Source organism: Cyprinodon tularosa, unplaced genomic scaffold (genome assembly GCF_016077235.1).
Source record: "Cyprinodon tularosa strain WSP-4 unplaced genomic scaffold, ASM1607723v1 ctg12, whole genome shotgun sequence".
Taxonomy (NCBI): Eukaryota; Metazoa; Chordata; class Actinopteri; order Cyprinodontiformes; family Cyprinodontidae; genus Cyprinodon; species Cyprinodon tularosa.
In genome coordinates this window covers 2,211,227-2,232,078 of record NW_024038003.1, presented here as the reverse complement: position 1 = coordinate 2,232,078, position 20,852 = coordinate 2,211,227, and the positions used below count along the sequence as shown (strand labels likewise).

The 20,852-nt window shown below is 37.6% G+C and overlaps 1 protein-coding gene across 2 annotated transcripts in view; it reads right to left on the bottom strand.

Annotated features, from left to right (window-relative positions):
- epha4b (eph receptor A4b) overlaps positions 1 to 20,852 on the bottom strand; it is a 125,149-nt gene that overhangs the window by 47,992 nt on the left and 56,305 nt on the right. For both annotated transcript variants that reach the window (XM_038270944.1, XM_038270954.1), the window contains exons 6-10: positions 14,103 to 14,258; positions 9,162 to 9,497; positions 7,447 to 7,559; positions 5,406 to 5,568; positions 2,616 to 2,724 (exon numbers count right to left, since the gene is read on the bottom strand). In XM_038270944.1, the coding sequence (XP_038126872.1) occupies positions 2,616 to 2,724; positions 5,406 to 5,568; positions 7,447 to 7,559; positions 9,162 to 9,497; positions 14,103 to 14,258 (877 nt within the window). The remainder of the gene's footprint in view (positions 1 to 2,615; positions 2,725 to 5,405; positions 5,569 to 7,446; positions 7,560 to 9,161; positions 9,498 to 14,102; positions 14,259 to 20,852) is intronic.

Below are 20,852 nucleotides of genomic sequence, written 5' to 3'. Positions count from 1 at the left end.
GACAACAGAAGAGGAGATTAGTTTTTGATTTCTTCCCCAATTCCTCACCAGCTTCAAGGATGACAGTCCTATTGCGCCTAACAGCGCAATCGCCCACCCATCATCTCCCCTTACCCTTTTCTCCTCCTGTTTCAAACAATCTCGCAATCTGCCTTTTCATCTTCTCCTCCTTGCACCTCTGCTTTCTTTCCCCTAGCTATTCGCTTTCCTCCATCAATTTCCTTCAGGCCTGTACTTCCTTCTCTCTATCTTTCACATCATCTGAAAATGTGGCTCTCCAGCGGCACCATTACGCCTCAGATGTACCTCTCCCTCCCCCTTGGATGCAATCCGTCAATCCTAGTACCTTTTTTAATATGTTTATTCTCCACTTGTGTCTCTCCCTTCCTCTTGGTTCTGTCCATCCTGCCAAATTTCTTTACCCCAGAACCTCCTGAAACACACACACACGGACAAACACACGCTTGTCGGCTCTCTTGAGATTCGGCTTTGATCTTTATTCTCTGGTCACAAATGAGGCACACGCTCCCACCTGTGAGCACACATATTTCGACAGATGCACTTTCATAGAAAGCAGCCATCATCGTTCCTTCCTCCTGTGCATCCAAACCTCTTGCCTGATGGAAGATAGAAAACGAGAGAGAGGAGGAGGTGGAGGAGAGGAAGACCCAAAATTGATGATACTGCATCGACCTCTCCGTAAAACCTAGTTAACACCTCGGCAGCCTGTGAAATCTGATTAGATGAGTGTGAGTTTGTGTTTGTGTCATCACATGTGTTCATAACGTGAAATGTTTCACAGGTTTTTTTTTTTTTTTTTTGGAGGGGGGGTCAGACCTATAATCCATGTCTGATTAAAAACATGTTGATGGTTTCCCGTCCGCATGCCCTAAGTGCTGTGTGTGTACACGTGTGTGTTCAACAGCACCTAGAACAGTCTCTGCTGATTACATCCCTTCAAGTCAATAGTGAATAGAGCACTCAGCCTGATAAGCAATCACATGAATCAATACTAATCTTTTTAGCGTGTGTACATAAGTATGTGCATGTTTGCCCGTGTGTTGTTCCTGAAATGTGGGTAATCTAGTTCGAAGTCATGGAGAATAAACATTTGGTTACAGCTGCTGTGGGAACTGGTCTTCTCTGCTCCGTTTCTTCCTCTCCAAAGAGCCTTTCACCTAACACCTGATGCTTTCATCTTGTCACCTCTTAGCAATCAGGGCCCTTTTTATCCTCCCTCTCATCCATTTCTCCTCTTTGGCATTGAAGCCAAGCATTAACAAATCGTCTAACCTTCAAAGTGAGTGACCAAAAAGCGCCCGTGTTCGTAACATCAGCGTAACTCAACCTTTAATCAGACTTTTTGTAAATGTCAGAGATGGACGCGTTCCCTTTTCACACCCACGCGTAATTCTCTTCGCAGACAGACGGAGAGAGATATGAGGAGAGACCAGATTATAAATAGATAAATGTGCTTTCATATTAGCAGACATGGTTGCTCTTGGCAGTAAAAGTTGCACTCAAGGGTCAGCGAGTTTTAGAGCATTGCAAACAAAAAGTGATTTTCAATAAGTAGATTTTCTCTTTAAATCTAGTTCATTAGATTTCTAAGTTTAAGACCAATGAACAATACTACATTGTAATGAGTTTGGAGCAAAAAGTTTGCAGTTTGGGTATTTAAGCTCTTTACATAACACTATTAAAGCTGCTATGTCTTCAACAAAAACAAAATCCTACAGCATGATACTGCCAACACCATGTTGAACTGTGGGTAAGGTTTGTTCAGGATGATAAGCTGTCAAAGTCCTCGACCATGAAGCAAAAAACCTTTTTCCTATTCTGGGCTTATCTGACCAACATTTCTATCATGTTTGCTGTTCTCCTTTAAAGGATTGTAGCAAATAGTAGATACTATGAAGGTGTTTTTCTTCAGTATAGAGACAAACAAGCATGACTAATAGCTGTACTTTAAACACAATGCTCAGTCTTTTCATTTTCAGATGTCAGATTGAACGGAGCTCTCAGAGATAATCAAAGCTTGGCATTGTGTTGTGTCACAACCTAACCCTGCTTCAGACTTCCCTCCCTTGCTTTATCCCTCTCCTATTTGGCACCTCAGTCTTCATAAAAGTACCTGGCAGCATCATAATACATGAATGCTAAGAATGGAGTGAAACAAAATAATACTAAAAGAAATTCTTAACACAAAGGACTTAATACTAAAGTGTAGGCTCACCTCCCGACAAAATAAAAGAACTCAAATATACACTAAATATCCCAGTCAAAGTTTAGAGCCAAATTAACTTGCAAATCTGTGGTAAGATGAAAGGTGTTTTTGCAAAGAAATGGAAGGCAAAAGACACACACACACCCCCACACACACAAAGTTCTTACTATTACAATAAAAGTCGGATCTAAAATGTATTTAATCAGAGAGGCAAAATACAAAACCAGCCAATACATACAATTCATATTTATGGTTGAAAAAGATGAATTTCCAGTTTTTCAATCTTACACGAACCTAATTTGTGTTGAACTTTCATATAAAATACTCTGTCAAGTTCTCTAGATGAAAACTGTACTTTATTTAGTGTTAGTGTGAGTGCTGCCCTCACCGTCCGCTAACGACGAAGCAGGTCACCAAGAAGATGAGGAGAACGATCCCTCCTGCAATGGACACAACCAAAATAGTAGACTGGTTTGGGTCCCCGATGGCCAGGACGTCTGCAAAGCCAGAACAAAACAAAGCCAATGTTATAAAAGTTTATTAAAGCAAACCTCAGTGAGAATGGAACGAAGCCCAGGGCATTTTCTGCAGGAGCTAAGGTGAGATTAAGGCAGGCTGGGAGTAAAAAGACAGAAAATGATACCGCGAACGTGGCGAAGGAAAGATGGAGAGAGCATGAAAAATGATAGCATTAGAAAAGACATAAAAGATAGAGGCTGTAGGGGGGGAGGGAGCACAAGGCACAAGAGAGAAAAGGGAGGTTGATGGAATAGTAAGTAAGGCCAATGATGAAAAGCTTTCTCCCTCTTGGTATCGCCTGTGAGGCTACAAGAGGAGACGTGAAAGCAATTCCCATTCAGCTGCGCTGTCCAAATGGATATGTTAACATTGCACATAACAAGGCTACTGCTGAGAAGTTTCTGCGAAGACGCATTGATTTTTACGCCAAGCCAATCGAGCCATTACTCAAAACAAATACCCCCGTTTATCTGGCTTAGCTAAGCATGAGCGGATATCCACGTCTTTCTGTAATTATGTGAGAGTGTTGCATGCAGCACATAAGCTTATTAATCGGTGGGCATCTTGAGAAGTCATAATAATCCAGGCATTGATCTCTTGTTAGAGATGGAGGCTCACACAAGCACATCATTCTTTAACGATCAAAACAACAGATCTAATTAGATAAACTTCACCTGACTGGTACAAAATCCTCCATTCTTGCATTTTGCAATGTCTGACTTTGATGAGAACCTGTTGTGTAAGGAGCTAATCAACCACAGAGACTCACGCAGCATGTTGAGGCATCAAATTACTGATATTTGTTGCGGCACAGGAGCAGAAATAAAGCTCTGAAATGCATTTATTGACAGCTGAATGATTTATAGGCTAATGCATGCCTTTTCTGTGCAGCACAGTCAATGTACTTTGCAGCGCTACACATTTACTGATTCACTTCACTCTCCCTGCCTGTCTGAAATCAATAATCACTTTGAAAGGAACATTAAAGGGAATGAAAAAAAATTCCAAGAGCACACGATGAAGCAATATTAAAGGTGGTGAAATGGATATGTGACAGAGAGTTTGAAAACTATATCATAGAAGATTGGCATGTTATGCAAGAGCTCTGTATGAGTCTTCTTTAGTCTGAAATATGTGTGCTTGTATTTCACAATAAAGGCCCTCTGAACTAGTTCTGACTTTGGCTGGACAAAACCTTTTTCATTTATTAAATTTTGTTGTAAAAGTCTGTTTTAAATTTTCTTATTTCAATCTGCATACTTTGTCCTTTCTCGCCAGACTGGTTTGTCTTTTCTTTTACCTAAAAAGTATTTTAGACAGTGGTTTAGAAAACTGTCAACAACATGGAGCTGCTTAGGCATCTCTGCCTGACAGCAGGGCTTGGATAAAAGCAATAAACTTTAAAGCAGTAAACTTTTTTAATTCATCAAACTTTGAACTTTGGCAAGGATGGGTTGTATCTAATCCTGATTATTGTGGAAGCATGTAGGTATAAAGATCTTGTGGCTTAATATTAAAACATCATATCTGACATAACCGAAATCACCGCCAACCAAAGGGTGACATAAAGTGAATCAATATCCGTCAGAACTTTGATTGGTAAATCCAATGCAAGCCATCAGTGTGTGTCAGACATTAAGGCTTTAAAATGCCATATGTATCTTATTTCCATCCTTGTCTGACATTAGATCAGGTCCAACTTTTTCCAAATTTACCCAAATTATTTCTTTACCAAAATATAGTAAAATAAATTAATAAGAATAAATGTTTACATAGACTAAGATTACTGTCTTTAAAAAACAAATGTGATTGACCAGATGATGATGTCATGCCTTGGTCAGCTCCTAATGAGCAAGTTCATAACATCATAACAGGAACATCTGGGGATAAAAAGCAACAGGCAAAAATGCAAGTACTCAGGAAAGACATCAAAAAGGGTATGGCAGCCCTCTAGGAGTAATACATCCGTCTGAGGATGTGTGCATTCTTATGTCTATTAACATAGAAATGTTTATTAACATCTGATTAACAATGATTTAGTATGATCTGGTGAACTGTAAAGTGCCTTGAGATGACATGTGTTGTGAATTGGCGCTATATAAATAAACTGAATTGAATTGAATTATCAATTATGTCATTCAAGTATTTCAGTAAAAAAAACGGTTTATAGAAAACAAAGTAATTTCTTTTACAGTGGCTACCACATTTGTAGGCAAAGTCCGTGTAATTCAGAGCAATAAGGAGTAACAATTCCAGAAAACTATTGCTTGTGAAGACTTTAGAAGAATGCATACATTTAAAAGTTCATTCTAAGTATGTGTGTAATTCCATTTGTAGAAACTAATAAAATATAAACATAAAAAAACATTTTTGAATTAATCCCCTTTAGCCTTTTTCAAATATTGATATAAATTTAAATGACTTAAATAAGTGATATTTTAGTCTCTGACTCCGATATGTACAGTTATGTAAAATCTGTAGGTGATTTCTAAAAGCTTTACTGAATTAAACTTTTGTTTTGGTTGAATTATCCCCTTTTTTGGGTGTGGGGCTTTATTGTTTTTTTATACTATTATGGAATCTGTATGAACTAGAAAGATGCCTATTTAGGTACAATTCCAAGTTGAAAAGGTTTTTTTTTTTTTTTTTTCATTTTTACCTTCATGACTGGTTTCCAGTTCAATCTCGCCCCCATAAGTTCCGTATCCCCCATCAGTTCGAGCCCTGACTCTGAAGACGTAGGTGGTCCCAGGTTTCAGCCCGTCCACTGTCATCATGTTTGATCGAGTCTTCAGAACTGTGTAGTTCTGTTCCCGCTGGTTCTAACGAGGAGCATTAAGGAGATAAAATAAATAATCAAAGCAAGGGAGACATAAAAAGCTATTTAAAAAAATCATCTGGAGATCTGAGCTGTGAAGGTAAGGGAGACAGGGTAAATAAAATAGTTTTAAATATGTGGTTATTATGATCCAACCTTCCATCTCCAGCTGTCTATGGGTGAGAGGCAGCGTACACCCTGGACAGGTTGCCAGTCTATCGCAGGGCAACACAGAGCCATACAGGACAAACAACCATTCATTCACACACTCCCACCTAAAGAGAATTTAGAGAAGCTAATCAACCTAACAGTCATGTTTTTGGACTGTGGGAGGAAGCCGGAGTACCCGGAGCGAACCCATGCATGCAAAAGGAGAACATGCAAACTCCATTCAGAAAGACGGGAATTGTAGTGCTACCCACTGCGCCACTCATTAAGCCACTGATAAGCCAATTTTTTTTGGTGCCTCTCTCAGTGCTTGATGCCCTTGCCACAGTGGGATACGGGAGATAGTATAGCTAAAGTTGCATGGGTGTGTTAAGGCAAGGCCTAATACTGAGATAAAGAAAATCTATATAATAATGAGATTATTGAAAACTCAAGACATATTTATCAATTCTTTATGTCTTTCTTTTTTTTATATTTATATCTCTCATTCCATGCTAACATAATGAGGTTTGAAGTTAATGAAAGTGGATATACAATTTCTTTAAAATAAAACTATTAATCTATAGATCGATGGAAACATCTCTATAAAATATTGTCCATGTTTCTGTTGCATTTCTATGGCATTAAGAGGACTACCAGCACTTTTTTTTGCACCTAAAGCCCTGCTTTAAGGTAATGCACACCTTTAAATTGTTACATTTAGAAGTCTCCAGGAATCTAATTCAATCCTTATGACGTTTTTATTTGCACCACAATGGACCATTTGGTCACATTTGTATCTGAGCATTAGCCAAGTCCCAAATCCTATCTTCTCAGAACTCTGGGGCAATGTGTGGTTACTAAACCTGTTCCACTTTGGTTCTTGATTACCTTTTAGGTGTGTGTATGCACACTTTGATAACTGCGTGTGTAGAAGGATGAATAGAGAACAAGTCTGTCTGCCAGTGAGCTGATTCCCTGCAGAAATGCTGATACTTCACTTAATGAAAGACACTCTACAATACGGATTAACAGTATTTTACCATTAACACATGCCAGTACACACACCAAGATCTAATTTCATCACCTTGGCTGTGTTTTACAAGGTTTGTTGAACAGATGTGTAGTTAATTAGTTTGAAGTGAGGAAAAAAGGCAGAGGAACCAGAGAGATAGCAACATGTTTGTGATGAAAAAGTCATTAGAGTCGTAGCCTTAGGCTAAACCCATATCCTGCCAATATGTAGGAGGATAGCAAGAAAACAGGGATTCTTAATTAAATCTGAAAAAGGGCTGCTGCAGTAATTTTCAAATGTGACCTCATAGACATAATTTTTTTTATGCATTTATGAACATGAGACATAAATAATTACATATATCAGGCATCTCTTTAATGGACATTTATCATCAACTCTTCGCACTAGTTGTGGGTTAATTACTTATACCAAGGTATAAAAAACGTTTACAGGGTTATGGAATCATGTTAGATATGATTTTCACAGCAAGAACACATTCTAATGGGATGCCACAGAAAGTGCTAAATTAACAGATTTCTTTGGCTGTTTTGAGGGAGCAACAAAGCAATGATGAGCCTATCATGTGTTGATTCACCACTTTTATTTGGTGGAAAAAAAAATTTATACAAAAAAATTTACAAAAACTTTTAACCATAACAACAGACTCCCACCATTTTGTCTCTAATAGCAGAGAAGATAGACTGTCAGTGTCTCTCTCACCTTCTCATAGTAGATGACCTCATACTCCACAATCGCTCCATTAGGTCTCTCCGGACCCTGCCAGGCCAAAGTTACGCTGTCCTTACTTCGCCTTTCTTTTAACACTACACTCACTAAAATGAAAAAGAAACATGATCAACAGCATGGAAGAGGATACATCAAATTGATTTTTTTTTTTTTTTTACGAAAATAAAGTACTAAGAAAGTGGACAGTTTAGATGAAGAAAACTTTGCACATTTCACTGTGTTATGCATTAAGGCTAATCAGTCTACAAGGAAATAATGTATATAATTTATGAAGCATACATTTGTACATTTCATTGGAACACTGTGTGTTCTGCCCTTGTTCTTCAATGCAAAAATCACAAAAACTGTGACTTCCTGTGCAGTGTTTCCACACTGGGACACCTGCTCTTGTGGGATGATGATGTGGGTTTACTCGTCCGCGACTGTATTTGTGTAGATGTGTGAAACTCAGGCTCATAGCTGTGAAAAGCATGTGTAGAACGTAATGTGGTTTACAACCTCCTACACCCCTTTTCACTTTCCACTACACACACGTCCACACGTGTCATATGCGTCCTATTACTCATCAACACCTTCTCATGTACACCTATCTCTTACAAGAATCTTAGTGGCAGATGCACATTCTATTATAAGTACACGTGTGAGCAGAGATGCTGGAGTGCCAGTCTATCATATCAGTGTACTTCCCCACTGCTAAAAAATCTGGGCTTGTCATAAAGATGCAACTATGGTAATGTGTTTTTTTTTTAAAACATCAAACTCCTTAAAGTGTTTGGCATTTTGTCACTTTGCAACCACAAATGTCAGTGAACCTTTATGGGATTCATTTAGCTACACTGATAAAAAAGTAGTGCAGAATTGTAAACAGAAAATGTTACCTGGTTTTAGGTTTTTATATCAAGATCTAGAAAGTCAGACTTGTATTTGTCTCAGTTCCCTGATAAAGGCCAGATTTGTTGAAAGGACATAGTTGTCCAGTTTTGGCTCTATGCAGCTGCTCAATGTCATGATTCTGCACCTTTTGGTTCTGTTTAAGTTTTCTATTTGAGTTTTCAGTTACACTTTGATTTATGTCTTTCTGTGTTTTCTAATTTATTGGTTTCATTTCAATTATGTCATTCTATTTGCTGGTTGTATTTAAGTTCTCATGTATTTCTTGTTTACTCTCTGTTGCAATCTTGTGTCAATCTCCTTCCCCCTAGATCCCTTCTAGATCCTTCTGTCCACACCTGTTCCCAATCAGTTGATTACTCCATTCTTCATCAGTGCTGGATTCTCTTCATTACTTTGTTTTCCCCTTTTTTCTGGTTCCTGTGTTTCTTTATCAATTATTTCTGGATTCATGCTTCTATTGCCACAACTTATTAAATTAGCAAGAAACCACCTCAACTTACGTCTTGTCTTGGGTCTTCTAAAAACCTCAAGAGCACTCAAGAGCAATTACAGAAACTTAGCTGCAGTTCTAAATTATTGTTCCATTTAAAATGTAGGTAGATTCTGAAATCAAAATCTATAAACTCTTTTGTAAGGCACTGTAAAGTCTCTCGTAAATGGTTAAACATTTTTGCTCAGGCAATATCACTGGAATACTGCAAAATCTAGTTTTTATTAAAGGTGTTTCTACAGTCTTTATCATGCCATTTTTTAAATGAAGACATAATTAAGCCAGTGAATGAGTTTGTTCTCACCTGTCTGCGATGTCGTAACATTTATCACCACCGTACCCCTGGGGGTTGGACTCAGGTCTGACACGCCGTTCTGGCTCTCAACAGTAAAACTGTAGTTAGAATCTGGTTGCAGGTCGGTGATCATAACACTGGCTGTCAAGAGTCCAAACTGTCTTGGGACAAAATGGACGCTGCTCCCACATGGTGCGCACTTTTTACCATCACCGGAGCACTTCCTGCAGTGGAGGCTGTAGGTAATGTCTCCTCTGCCCCCTGTGTCGTGGGGCGGCGACCATTCCAACGAGACACAGGTCTCATTCACGGTGGATATGGGGTTTTCTGGAGCAGATGGAGGACCTGATGAAAGAGAAGGGAGGACATAGGTTTCTTTATGTGGAAAAAAGCATTGCGTTTGAACTTGGAAAACAAAAAATTTAAAACCTTGTGGGAAATTTGAGTTTTTCTCTGTGGATAAAGAAAATAATTTTCTTCTCTCTTATCTTTTATACCAGCTGATTTGTTATTCCCCATCACATTATTTTTTAGCTATTCAGATTATTCAAAAACGGAATTTTCAAATCAACACATCAGAATAGCCTAAAGTGAATTCCAATAACAGAACCACCAGACACTGTTTATGATATGTGATGTAGCCTCCAGCCTTTGGCCTTAAGCAGATATAAGCAGTAAGCTACAGAGACACTGAAAGCTCATTCCCTCTGCAACACCAGTTCAAATAGCAACATGTTGGAAAATTTCATTTCCTTCATTTTGAAGAAGAGTGTTTATCTTCTACAGAGTAAATGTTGCCCTTTACTGCTGAAAAATGAGCTAAAAAACAGCCTCCTCATCTACTATCTAGGCTGCAGTGTATCCACTACTAAGTCATACAAAGTTACAAGAATCAGATGCTGTTGCTTAGGTACAGCTACTTTAGGCTTATATTACTACATTAAATTCATGTCATGAGTTCTCATTATTCCCCTATCAATACATAACTGCAATGTTATCATGTCTGCTAGTACAGAGTCTATTAATAGAATAAACATATACCTTACTTGAATGGTTTACCATCTTGTGTTTTCCATGCAGGACTGAGAAAAGTCATGGATTACTCCATAAATTTCCATTAACTATCTGATCGAATGCAGTATTTTAAAGAGAAACTACAGAAATGCTTCAGTTCTATTTAATAAAAAACAATGATTCTTACTGTGGCATTTTATTCTCCACTGTATTAATGTGCTCAAATAAGGAAGCATCAGGACCAGAGTATTTGGCATCCATTAAAGGTGCATTTATTTTTAAGTCATTTTCACCAGGGAGGCCAATGCTCCTGGAGATTCCAATATAAGCAAGCAAAGCAGAGAGTGAAAAATAGCTGTCTCAGGTAGGGATATAACACTACACTAAAAGCCCTGTTTACTATTGTAATGTGTACTCTTTCTAGGCGGTGGATGAAAGAAGAGTAAAAAAAATCTTACATTTTCTAAAAAAGTGATTCAATTGTATCTTCTAGCACTTCAAAAAGTGCAAAGCATTAAACCAATGAGGAATGTTTTTAAATTACAAAACAACAAAACTCCTTGAAAATGATCCCAACTCTGCTTTAGTAACCATTGGAAGAAAAACTTATTTTGGCTACATTCACACTGCAGGCTTTGATGCTCAATTCCAATTTTTTTGTGAAATCCGTTTTTCTCTTGCATTGCCGTTCAAATTTCCAAATATATGCGACATGTATGTGATCTCCTGTGTGAACTGCAGTCATACAACGCAAATGTCAGGACACAATGACGTCACAGGCCAGAGTGCTCTATGTTTACGGAAGTAAACATTGACAGTAGTGCCAGCGCACATCTAGCGGTCTTATCCAACCATAAAAACTCAATCTTTTCAATATGGTTAAACATAAATACTGCTCTTCGCATCATCATCTGCCATGGTTGTTTTTCTTGCTGCTTCTTCATAGCAAGACACAGAATAGTGACCTTTGTCGGGTATTAATGACGTTCAGGTCAGAATCCGACCTGGCCGTTCAGACACAGGTCGCATTTGGAAAGATCAGATTCGTATCTGATTCAGAACCACATAGCCATATGGCCTGGGTTGGGTTGGAAAAAATCGGATCTGTGTTGTTCAGACAGAAAAGAAAAGATCAGATATGGACAAAAGAGTGAAGAGATCACATATGGGCAAAAAAATCGGATTTGGGTCACTTCAGGCTGCAGTTTGAACGTAGCCTTTGATACTCATCTACTTTGGGTTTACACTACTAAGTAAGAAATGGTAAAATTATAAATTTCTATTTAAATCTATTATTAAAAAAAAAAATCAATATCTTACAATTCTCATCACAGATGTTTCTGTTTATTCTGTTTATTTCAGCATTCCAGTCCTAGATTTGTTGTAGAGCAGAATCTAACTGTTAATGTTTTTTGTGCTAAGAACTGATATTCTACAATATTGTAAGAAAGCCTTTCATGAGGTATTCATTGATTTTAGCTGCTTACAGTGCTGGAATTTCAGGCACATAAAAAATCTGCTGGACATAGATGCCATTTTCTCATGACATCTCATCAGGTCCCAACTGAGCAGCGAGCCCCAGGGGGTCACCAGTGCAGGACTCTGTCTGATTAGTCCTCTTGATAGCGAGCTTCTCCATGGTACAGACGTTGTGTGTGTCTGTGTTCCTGTTTTGGCATCAAGCTGAGGACCCTTTTCCAACGTCACAATCAAATATATTTTGCAGGTCCTCACTTCCTATTCTGCTAACAGTTGGGTTTAGAGACAAAGGTCTGAATTAAGTTCAGGTTAGGTTATAGTGTATGTATTGTAGTGGTTATTTTCAGGGTTAGGGGAGACAAAGGGTTAAAAATAACTAAAGAATCAATGGGAGTCAATACATGGTCCTCATTTCATCAGCAAGATGAGAATGGGTGTGTTTGGGGTGGTTACCAGGCATAATTGAGACTGTCTGTCATAAATTTACCGAAAGGGGTGCGCTGCTAATTCTGTCCCCCAACTTCCCCTCAGAGATATGTGATCCGACAGTTAATCATCACCATTGCTACTGATCAGCCTTTTATGGCACTTTTATGACACTTAGATTATGTGACTCTGATAGACCGCTATTTCCCCTCCTGTTCTATTCTTTTCCTTGGTCTTGAGTGTCATTATCCATCTCTTTATGAATAATTATTTCACCTTTTCTCCCTTTTTTCCAATTTTTCACTCTAAAACCTCAAAAATGTCCTCCTAACCATTCAGCAGAGCACATGTGTGAGCGTATGTAAGAGGTGTGTGTGTGTGTGTGTGTGCGGTGGCCATAAATGAATAAAACAGCTACTCATTTCTAACTGATAACACCTGTCATAGCCTACCTGCCACCACAATTAATGAGTATAATATACAATAACCTGATAATGCGTTAGTGTATAGCTTTCCATGCTTGATTGCGTGTACCGGTGGTATACCTTTGTATTCCGCTGTACTTTCTCTCTCAAAAATGTCTAAACCTGTGATTAACAAAATCCTTTCCATGTAATTTTTATTTCTCATATATTTTTATGTAAATATACAAGTCAAGCTTTAGATCAAAGTCAAAAGCACTGTGCTACGTTGCGTCTATCAGCTTCTCTGATAGACTGTTCTTGGCCAATTCATCTCATTCTACATCACAAAATATTAGTTCAGTCGGATTACTTGTACATAACAAATTCTCAGAAATTTTGCCATCTTACTTACAACTTTTTTTCTAACATTCTACAATAACCCTTGCTGTCTATTTATTATGTTTTTCTGCTCAGAGGTAAAGTTCTATCACAAACTCTTGAGGACTTCAACAGGTTTTCCTCAGGACTCGGCCTTGCATTTAACAAAATCTACTATATATACTTATATACTATAACAGGAGAGATTGATAAGCCGCGCATCTCCTGCATTATCCCTCGTTATGTTTGTGAGAACTAAAAACGGATCACTAAATTTTGTCTATCTGTTTTCTGTCCTCCTCTCATGGGTATTCTGTTTATTAAAATGTTTTATTCATTTTAGCCTAAGTCCAAGTATTCTGCAGCTAAGACTGAGGCACGTGCTATATAGTGTACGCTCTGTGTGATTTTAAAGGAAGCAAACCGTTTTCCTTTGCAATTGAGAGATGTTTTCTTTGTGTTACCCCTAAAGCAAATGTGTTTTACTTTGAAACCGCATCTCTCTTCCTGTCACACTAATGAAACTGTTGCTGAATAGCTGCATATTCCAGGTAAAATTGCCTTGGGGTCTATAGTGGTCAAAGCTACACTAGCCGACTTGAAGAAAATCATAACGGGTGTTTTATCTAACTTCATTCTCAATGAGCTCTAAGTGCCACGGTCTCACAATGTAATTTTCTATTTGTTCAGGACGTAATGCTGCCATTATGGTTTGTGACTTTGGAAATGTTGTGTTAAATTTAGCCTCTTATATAAGATGGCCCAGAGGTCTAAGGCCAGATACAAACATTGCAACATGAATACAAAAATAATTGTAAATCCAATCATTTTTCATCCACTTTACAGATATACTAAGTGTGTTTATCTATGAAATGAAAGACTAAAAAACTTACTTTGGGGTATGAGAATTTAACAAGCAAAATAGATGAATACAACACAATAATATCTTTCCTTTAAGCTTGAATTTTACCAAGAAATGTATTTGCTGTAACCACAAAACATACAATCATCATGTGAGCCTCTGTTTTATGAAGTGAAAAGCAGTATGGGTTATAAAAAGTACACATTAAGAACGGTCAAAGAGTCATGCACTGTAAAATCTTATAAAATCTTATATCATCAACCTATTAAAAGATGAAATCCATTAATTCAATGAAAGCAAAAATCTTAACCTCAGCACATTAAACAAAGAGTATTAGGACTGTTGCGAAAAAAACAAGTTGTCCATGTGACAAAGTGTTTTACTCACGTGTACAAGCCATTGAGCGTGGGTCGGTCTCTGCGCGGTAGAAGCCTTTTTCACAAATGCACTCGATGGCCTGTTCCTGTGGGGACGAGCTGTGCGGAGGACATTTGGTGCAGTAGGCATCTGTGGCTGAAGCTTTGTATGTTCCAGGTCTGCACGCTGCAAAAGAGAATAAAAGAATTCAATGATTGATTTTATTGATTAGAAATTAAATATCAGCAGTGCAACATCTGCTAAAGAATTTAAACTCTACCAGTCCAAGAATTTTATTCCATCCATTAAAAATGTAATTATAATGCTTCCCTGCTGTTTTGGATGGTCAATACACCAGACACTATGAGGCTCAATGCATTAGTTTACGAGTTAAAATAAGTACTGCTCCTTTTTTAGTGCTGCAGGTGCAGTTTTGTTCCACTCAGCCTCAAATGAAGTAATATTATTCTTCATAATTTGATTAATAATCTCAGTAATTCTGCATAGAAACCTTTTTTATCCTGCTACCCCAAAAAGCGATTACAGGTTCTCTGAAGAAAATCAAAATAATTTAATTTGAAGGGTATTTCAATGTTTTAATAATAATAAAAAAAAAAATAGGATTCACTAAATAAAAAAGCAAAAACAAAACAAGAAAGTCAAGTCCCGTAAAAAGGTAATTAAAAGCTCATTTATAACAACAAATAACATTCTAATATCTTTGTTTGTTATAAATATAGATTATTTGGACTCATTGGAACATTTTAGCTAGGGGAACTTAGACCAAATTTCTAGTGTCTCAAAACAACTAGAATCTGTCAAAATAGTTTATGGAAAACTATTTTAAGATAATTTTAAGCCTTGCCACTTTAGCATTGGATTGTTTATTTCAAAGAGACTGATTATTATTAATAAGAAGTTTTGATGTTCTTTAGATTGAAGTTGTTTTAGGATGGTACAATTCTGCTCAGTGTTGGTCCCTCTAGCACCTGGATCCAGCGAATCTGGACAAAATAATGATTAAGGTTGTGTATTGCTGCAAAAAAACATAAATTGCTCATTCATTTATATCTGAGAATCCTAAAAATCTCTAGCCTAATCAGATATCTAAAAGCTTTCCCATTTGGTCAGTGTTGCTGTTAATCATGTGACAGATTTAAAAATGTAAAATTAAAATAGCTTGAAATTGAATGAATAAAACAAAAAATCATTAAAAACAGTGGTGATCTAAATTTCTTAAATAAAGGGAGGTTTTGTTTGCAGTAATACAACAAGGCGTAGGGAAGAATGAAGAATAGGTCCATGAGGTAAAAAAGCAATACAAAGAAGACCACAAGAAAAAACACAGGCCTATTCAATACCCACGGCAAAGAGAAACAAAGCAATGTTTGATTTAATTTATTGTGACATGAGGTCTACAAGAAATCTTTCTCCATCAGGCTAAAGGCTGGCAGAACCTCAGGGCGCTACACTACAATAGTACAATGTAGCAGCAGTTCAGCTCCTCCTATATAAGAATTAGATTTCTGAGAAACAGGAAAACAATAATGTGGAGCAGCATTCACAACAACATAGCATCACTGTGTCGCTTGGTGTTACATTGGTTGCACAGTAGTCATTATGCGGAGTCATAAAAGTGAACAGGGAAAACCCTGATTTCAGTTAATGGGAGCAGCCTGAGGACTGGAATTATTTCCCCGTGGCATCCTAGGGATAGACATGGAATTCCTGTCTGTAGTTTCTAGTATCATGACTACAGATTACACAAGTATTATATATATACATATATATAAATATATATGCGTATACAGTTTTCATGTGATCATGGATCGATAATGTGACACATTCCACCAGGTACTGATTACTTGTTTGTGTACCAGGAAGATGTTAAGCATGCAGCAGGTGTGTGAACATGCCTGCTGATTGCTTGTGCTGCTGTTGAAGGTCATGGATTTAATCAAGCGACACTTCAGTTTCTCGCAGGAAAGCTGTAGATCCTCACATTAGCACAAACACCCACCCATCCACAAACACGCACACTTACATAAATTTTCTCGAGGTTGCTGTTGACCAAGGGATGGCAGAAAGGAGAAAGGGGACTTAAAGTAAAATGATTTGTCCCTATTGCTGGAACTTTTTCCACCTGGATGATGTACTTGCTTTACAGACAGTATTTTTAGGCAAATCATTCATCATACTAGAGCCTAGTCCACTGGTTCAATCCCCAGGAGAACTAAAAGAACACGGAAAAAAAGAATAACTGTGAATGTATGTGTGTGTGGGGGGAGAGGAAATAGAAAGTAAAAGAAGGGAGAAAGGGAGTGATAATTCTCAGGGGCTTTCAACTCTTTCCTCCTTCCTGTCGGGTTCTTAGGTATAGGGGTGCCTGTGTGCTGTGCTGGTGCCTGTGTGCTGTGCTGGTGACCGTGTTTGTGTTCCTGTTGGCTGGGCTGTAGAAGCACGGCGTAAAAAGCAGCTTTTCTCTAGAGGTTATGCATCCGGAGAGTCCAGGCTGTCCAGCCAGAAAGGCACAAAGAATCTCACTGCTCACTACAGGGCAGCACATGCCAGGGCTGGCCACCGAACAACTGTGGTTTGACTGGCAGAGTGCAGCCGGGTTCAACTTAACTTTTACTCACTGCTTTACTGTTCCACCTGACTCTCACTGCAGTTTTTCTTCTTTTCCTCAAAATGTCTTTAACGCCACTTCTTTGGCTACTGTTCGTGTTATTGTTGAGGACCAAATGTCAATGATGTAAGCAGGAGCAGCTCCCCGCTGATGTCACATCCCTGCGACAGAGTCCACTTAAGCAGCCGACTCCATTCAACTGCCTCTTGCCTGCGACTCTCGGGCCTCCAAAGGGGAGACACAAGCTGTTTTTCTGCTAAGGCTACGTCGTAGCCACCAAAACCCCTCCGTAGAAGAGTCTGTGTTCGATGGCGAATCAGACTGCATCTCGCCTACAATTCAAGGAGCTAAACATAGTGTTATGTTTGTACAGTGTTTCAAACCAGATTGAACACAGTTTCGTTTTAACCCGCCTGCTGAAGCAGATGAAAAACTATCCAGTTCTGGATGACCCACGGAACAGCCTGGTCCAATTGCTGTTCTGCCAAGGAGCCAAATACCGCCAAACAACTGAACTATGACCCATTTGTTTCGGGTGCTGTTCAGAGTTGTTCTGCCACTGCGATAAGCTACCCATTGCCTAACAGGATGCTGTGCTAAGGCTGCTGTGAGAGACAAAATTAAGCCTGCTAAGTTTCATTCTGTTGATGGTATCAGAGTAATTTAAGTCTCTTTGAGAGCTACCTGTTGGACAAACGAACTTGGGGCCCGAACTGTTCCTGGAAGGGAACCAACTGAACCAAGTCGGACTCCCAAACTGAACCAAACCCCTCCATTCCATTCACCTCTTTTCATCTTATACCCTCTTATTAAAATACTCTGCTTGGGTGAAATATAGGTAGAATAGATATTTTTTTTTTTACATGTGGTGTTGATTTAACTGCTGCTGGTTTTTAAGTAAGAGTTCTAAACTGAATGCTAATGCTCACTGAGCCCGACTGAACAATCCATGTTGTGTGTTACTGTCTGCTTATTTCCTCTTTTTCCATTTGTTTGACAAGTTGGGCTACTACGTTTGGACTGTTTAACAACGTCAGCTACAAGCTACCTCATTGCCAGCCCTATTGTAACAGCCATTTTGTGAGTCCTCTGATCCCAGTTTTGTTCTACCTGGCCTTGTCACTACCCGATCCATCCAAGAAGAACAATCCGTCCTGCACATGCGTGAACAGATTAATATCCGGATGGCTGAAAAACTACATACTAACATACTGAAAATAATTATTTATATACTTTAAACATAAAAAAAAAATGCTAAACTACATGGTATAAAAAATATTGAAGACTTTTCTGGAATAAATTGATACATTTTACATTCTCTCTATTGTATTGCGTGACATCCTTATCGGACATGCTCAGAGCAGTCACAGTAACCTTTGAAAGACTTTTTCAGTGTAGGCTATTGCTTTTTTTTTTTTCATTTTTAGAATATGCAACATTTACGCAAATACAAAAATATGCAATATACAAAAAGGAACCCCCCGCTGGAAAAAAGACAAAAGAATAAAAAAGTAAGAAAAAAAAAGTATTGCCTACCCGGAAGTTATTCTGTTTGCACAGAATCCCGGATCCTACTTTTGGGACAGATTGGGTAGTGAAAGCCTGCCCTGGGACTGGACTGCCTGGTACCAGCTGAACTAACCTATTCTTTCCAGCATCACCATATTTTAATGCATTCCTGAGCTGAGTGAAACTTCACTGTTTTGATTGCATTTAATATCTCTGCATCAGATTTATTCTATGGTTATTTTATGCAGTAGACGATTTATCACTCAGGGTCAGATCCATCCTCCTTTGAGTATCATTAGAATGAACAGAGACAATTTCTTTGGTTGATGATCAATAACTCTGCTGATAGCCATAGCCTAAATTACTTAATTGTTGACGGGAACTCGATTTTAATAAGCTGGTCCAGGAGTCCGACCTTATTCAAAAGACCAAGAACTGGTGAGTAAGCAAATTACAGTTATAATCATTTAACTAATAACAAACAATTGGCTATATCCTCAATTTGAAGGATCTATTAAATAACTATAACTCAGTTTTAGTTATCAGATATACTCATAATCTTCTGGTAAAACTGCCTTACAATATGATACGTGGTACTTGATATATGTTAAGTCAGAATGAATGGATATTAAAAGGATGTAAAAGTGAATAATACAAGACCAAGGTGCACATATTTAAATTTACAGCAATTGATACTCATCTTAAATTCATCACAACAGTCATCACAACTGTAAGTGGACTATTTCCTAAAGCTTTTCATTTCATTTAGAAAATTCTATTAATTGTGAAAACCAATTACTAATTTTCCATTGGATGGATGGATGGATGGATGGATGGACAATGAATTTAAAGTAAATTTTCTTAAATATAAACAAAATACTTTTTCTATTCTTTTCCAATACCTGGGAAAACACCTAAATGAAAGCTTCTGCCCTTTTTGTCCCCAAGATCATGTTGGAAATTTGCCAAATAAATTATTTTCTTATAGCCCTGACAAAGATTTTCCTCAGATGCAGGGTCCTATTAATTATTCATGTAGTCTCCAGGGAGAGTAAGTGTATTTATGCCAATCGATAGCTCTTAGATATGATATAGTGCTGCTGTTGAAGACACACCCTTAGTCCCCAAACGGATTGAGATGGGAACAGACCAACTACTTCCCTTGAGAAAACACTGCTTTTACAAACTGATTGGAGTCTGTTAATTTAATTTCTAAAATATTCTACTCTTCATAAGTCTGAAAATATTTCCATTAACCTTTCATATAATCAGGAAGTGGAATTCTGTATTAAAAGATCAGAAGAGTTACTGCTACTGGGTCTGTTCTATTTTAAGAACAGTTTGAAGGGTATAGAATTACTGTACTTATTGAAAATATTTGCACATTTTAAAGTGGAAGAAAGATAATGTTACATTGCTTTGTGTTTTTGTTGCATACATAGAGATTTAAGGGGTGTCCCAATACAACTTTATTCTTTCCGATACAATACTAATATTGCAGCTTAGAGAATTGACCGATACCAATATTGACCCAATTCGATATCAGCACTAATCGTACCACCTTGTATTACTTATTTTGTAATGCAGCATGTTAGTAAAGGTTTTATCAACTCATATTAGGTATTAAAAGAGAGAATAATAGTCATCAACAATAGGAATGAGCACAAGTTATTCATGTAATATTAACCAATGAGTTGAATAAACCTCAAATAGAAGCAGAGTGTTTCTACCAGTCTGACAATTTCAGAGATTTTAGATGCAGGCCGATTTCTGAAATTCATAATGGATTGGGACACCCTGATGTAGATTACCCCATTTTATTCTGATAGTCCTAAATGAAACCCAGTACCGCTATTTGCCTCAAGATTTTACCTAACTGGTAAATTGGATTCAGCTGTAATTCAATCTCTGCATGAATGCAGCTATTCTCTAAATGTTTCAAAGGTTTATTAGAAAATAAAGCCATGAAGATCAAGATCAACAACAGGGAGCCCAGAAAGAAAGTTGTGGATAGCTTTAAAGCAGGATTTTATTGCAAAAAAAAAATATTTGTGCTGAAAATCTCACAGAATGGGTCTCGTTTGTGACATTCTTGAAAGAATTGATAGTGCCTGTCCAGCATTTAATGCCATAAGATAATAGACCAGAAAACAAGGAGGGAGTAAAATAATTAAGCTTTTAGTCCTGAAAATGGATGTAAACGAAATAATGACAAATGTAGTTAAATGTGTCCCATTCATATGCCTAATTTACTAAAGTAGGCAACTCTATTTTTGGGCAACTGTTTGGTGTTACAGCAAAAGCCCCCAAAAGCCTTTTTTAAAGATATGTTCTGACATCATTCCAATAAGTAGTTTAGAATCAAATGCAATGTAATGTGAAAGTTAATCTATGAAATAGAACTAAAGCTATAAAATAAAAGCAGTATAACTAATAGTGCTACTGATTTATTCATGTAAGAATAAATAACACAACACAAAGACCAATCTAGTGTTTTTGGAAATACTCCAATATTTTTAAACCCAATATGGATTGGAAAATATTTTTATTAAAGAACATTTCAATTTTAAAGCTGATCTGACTGTTTTCATTTGACTAAAATCCGCAAAATTATGAACATCTCTACCAATACAGAAATTGAT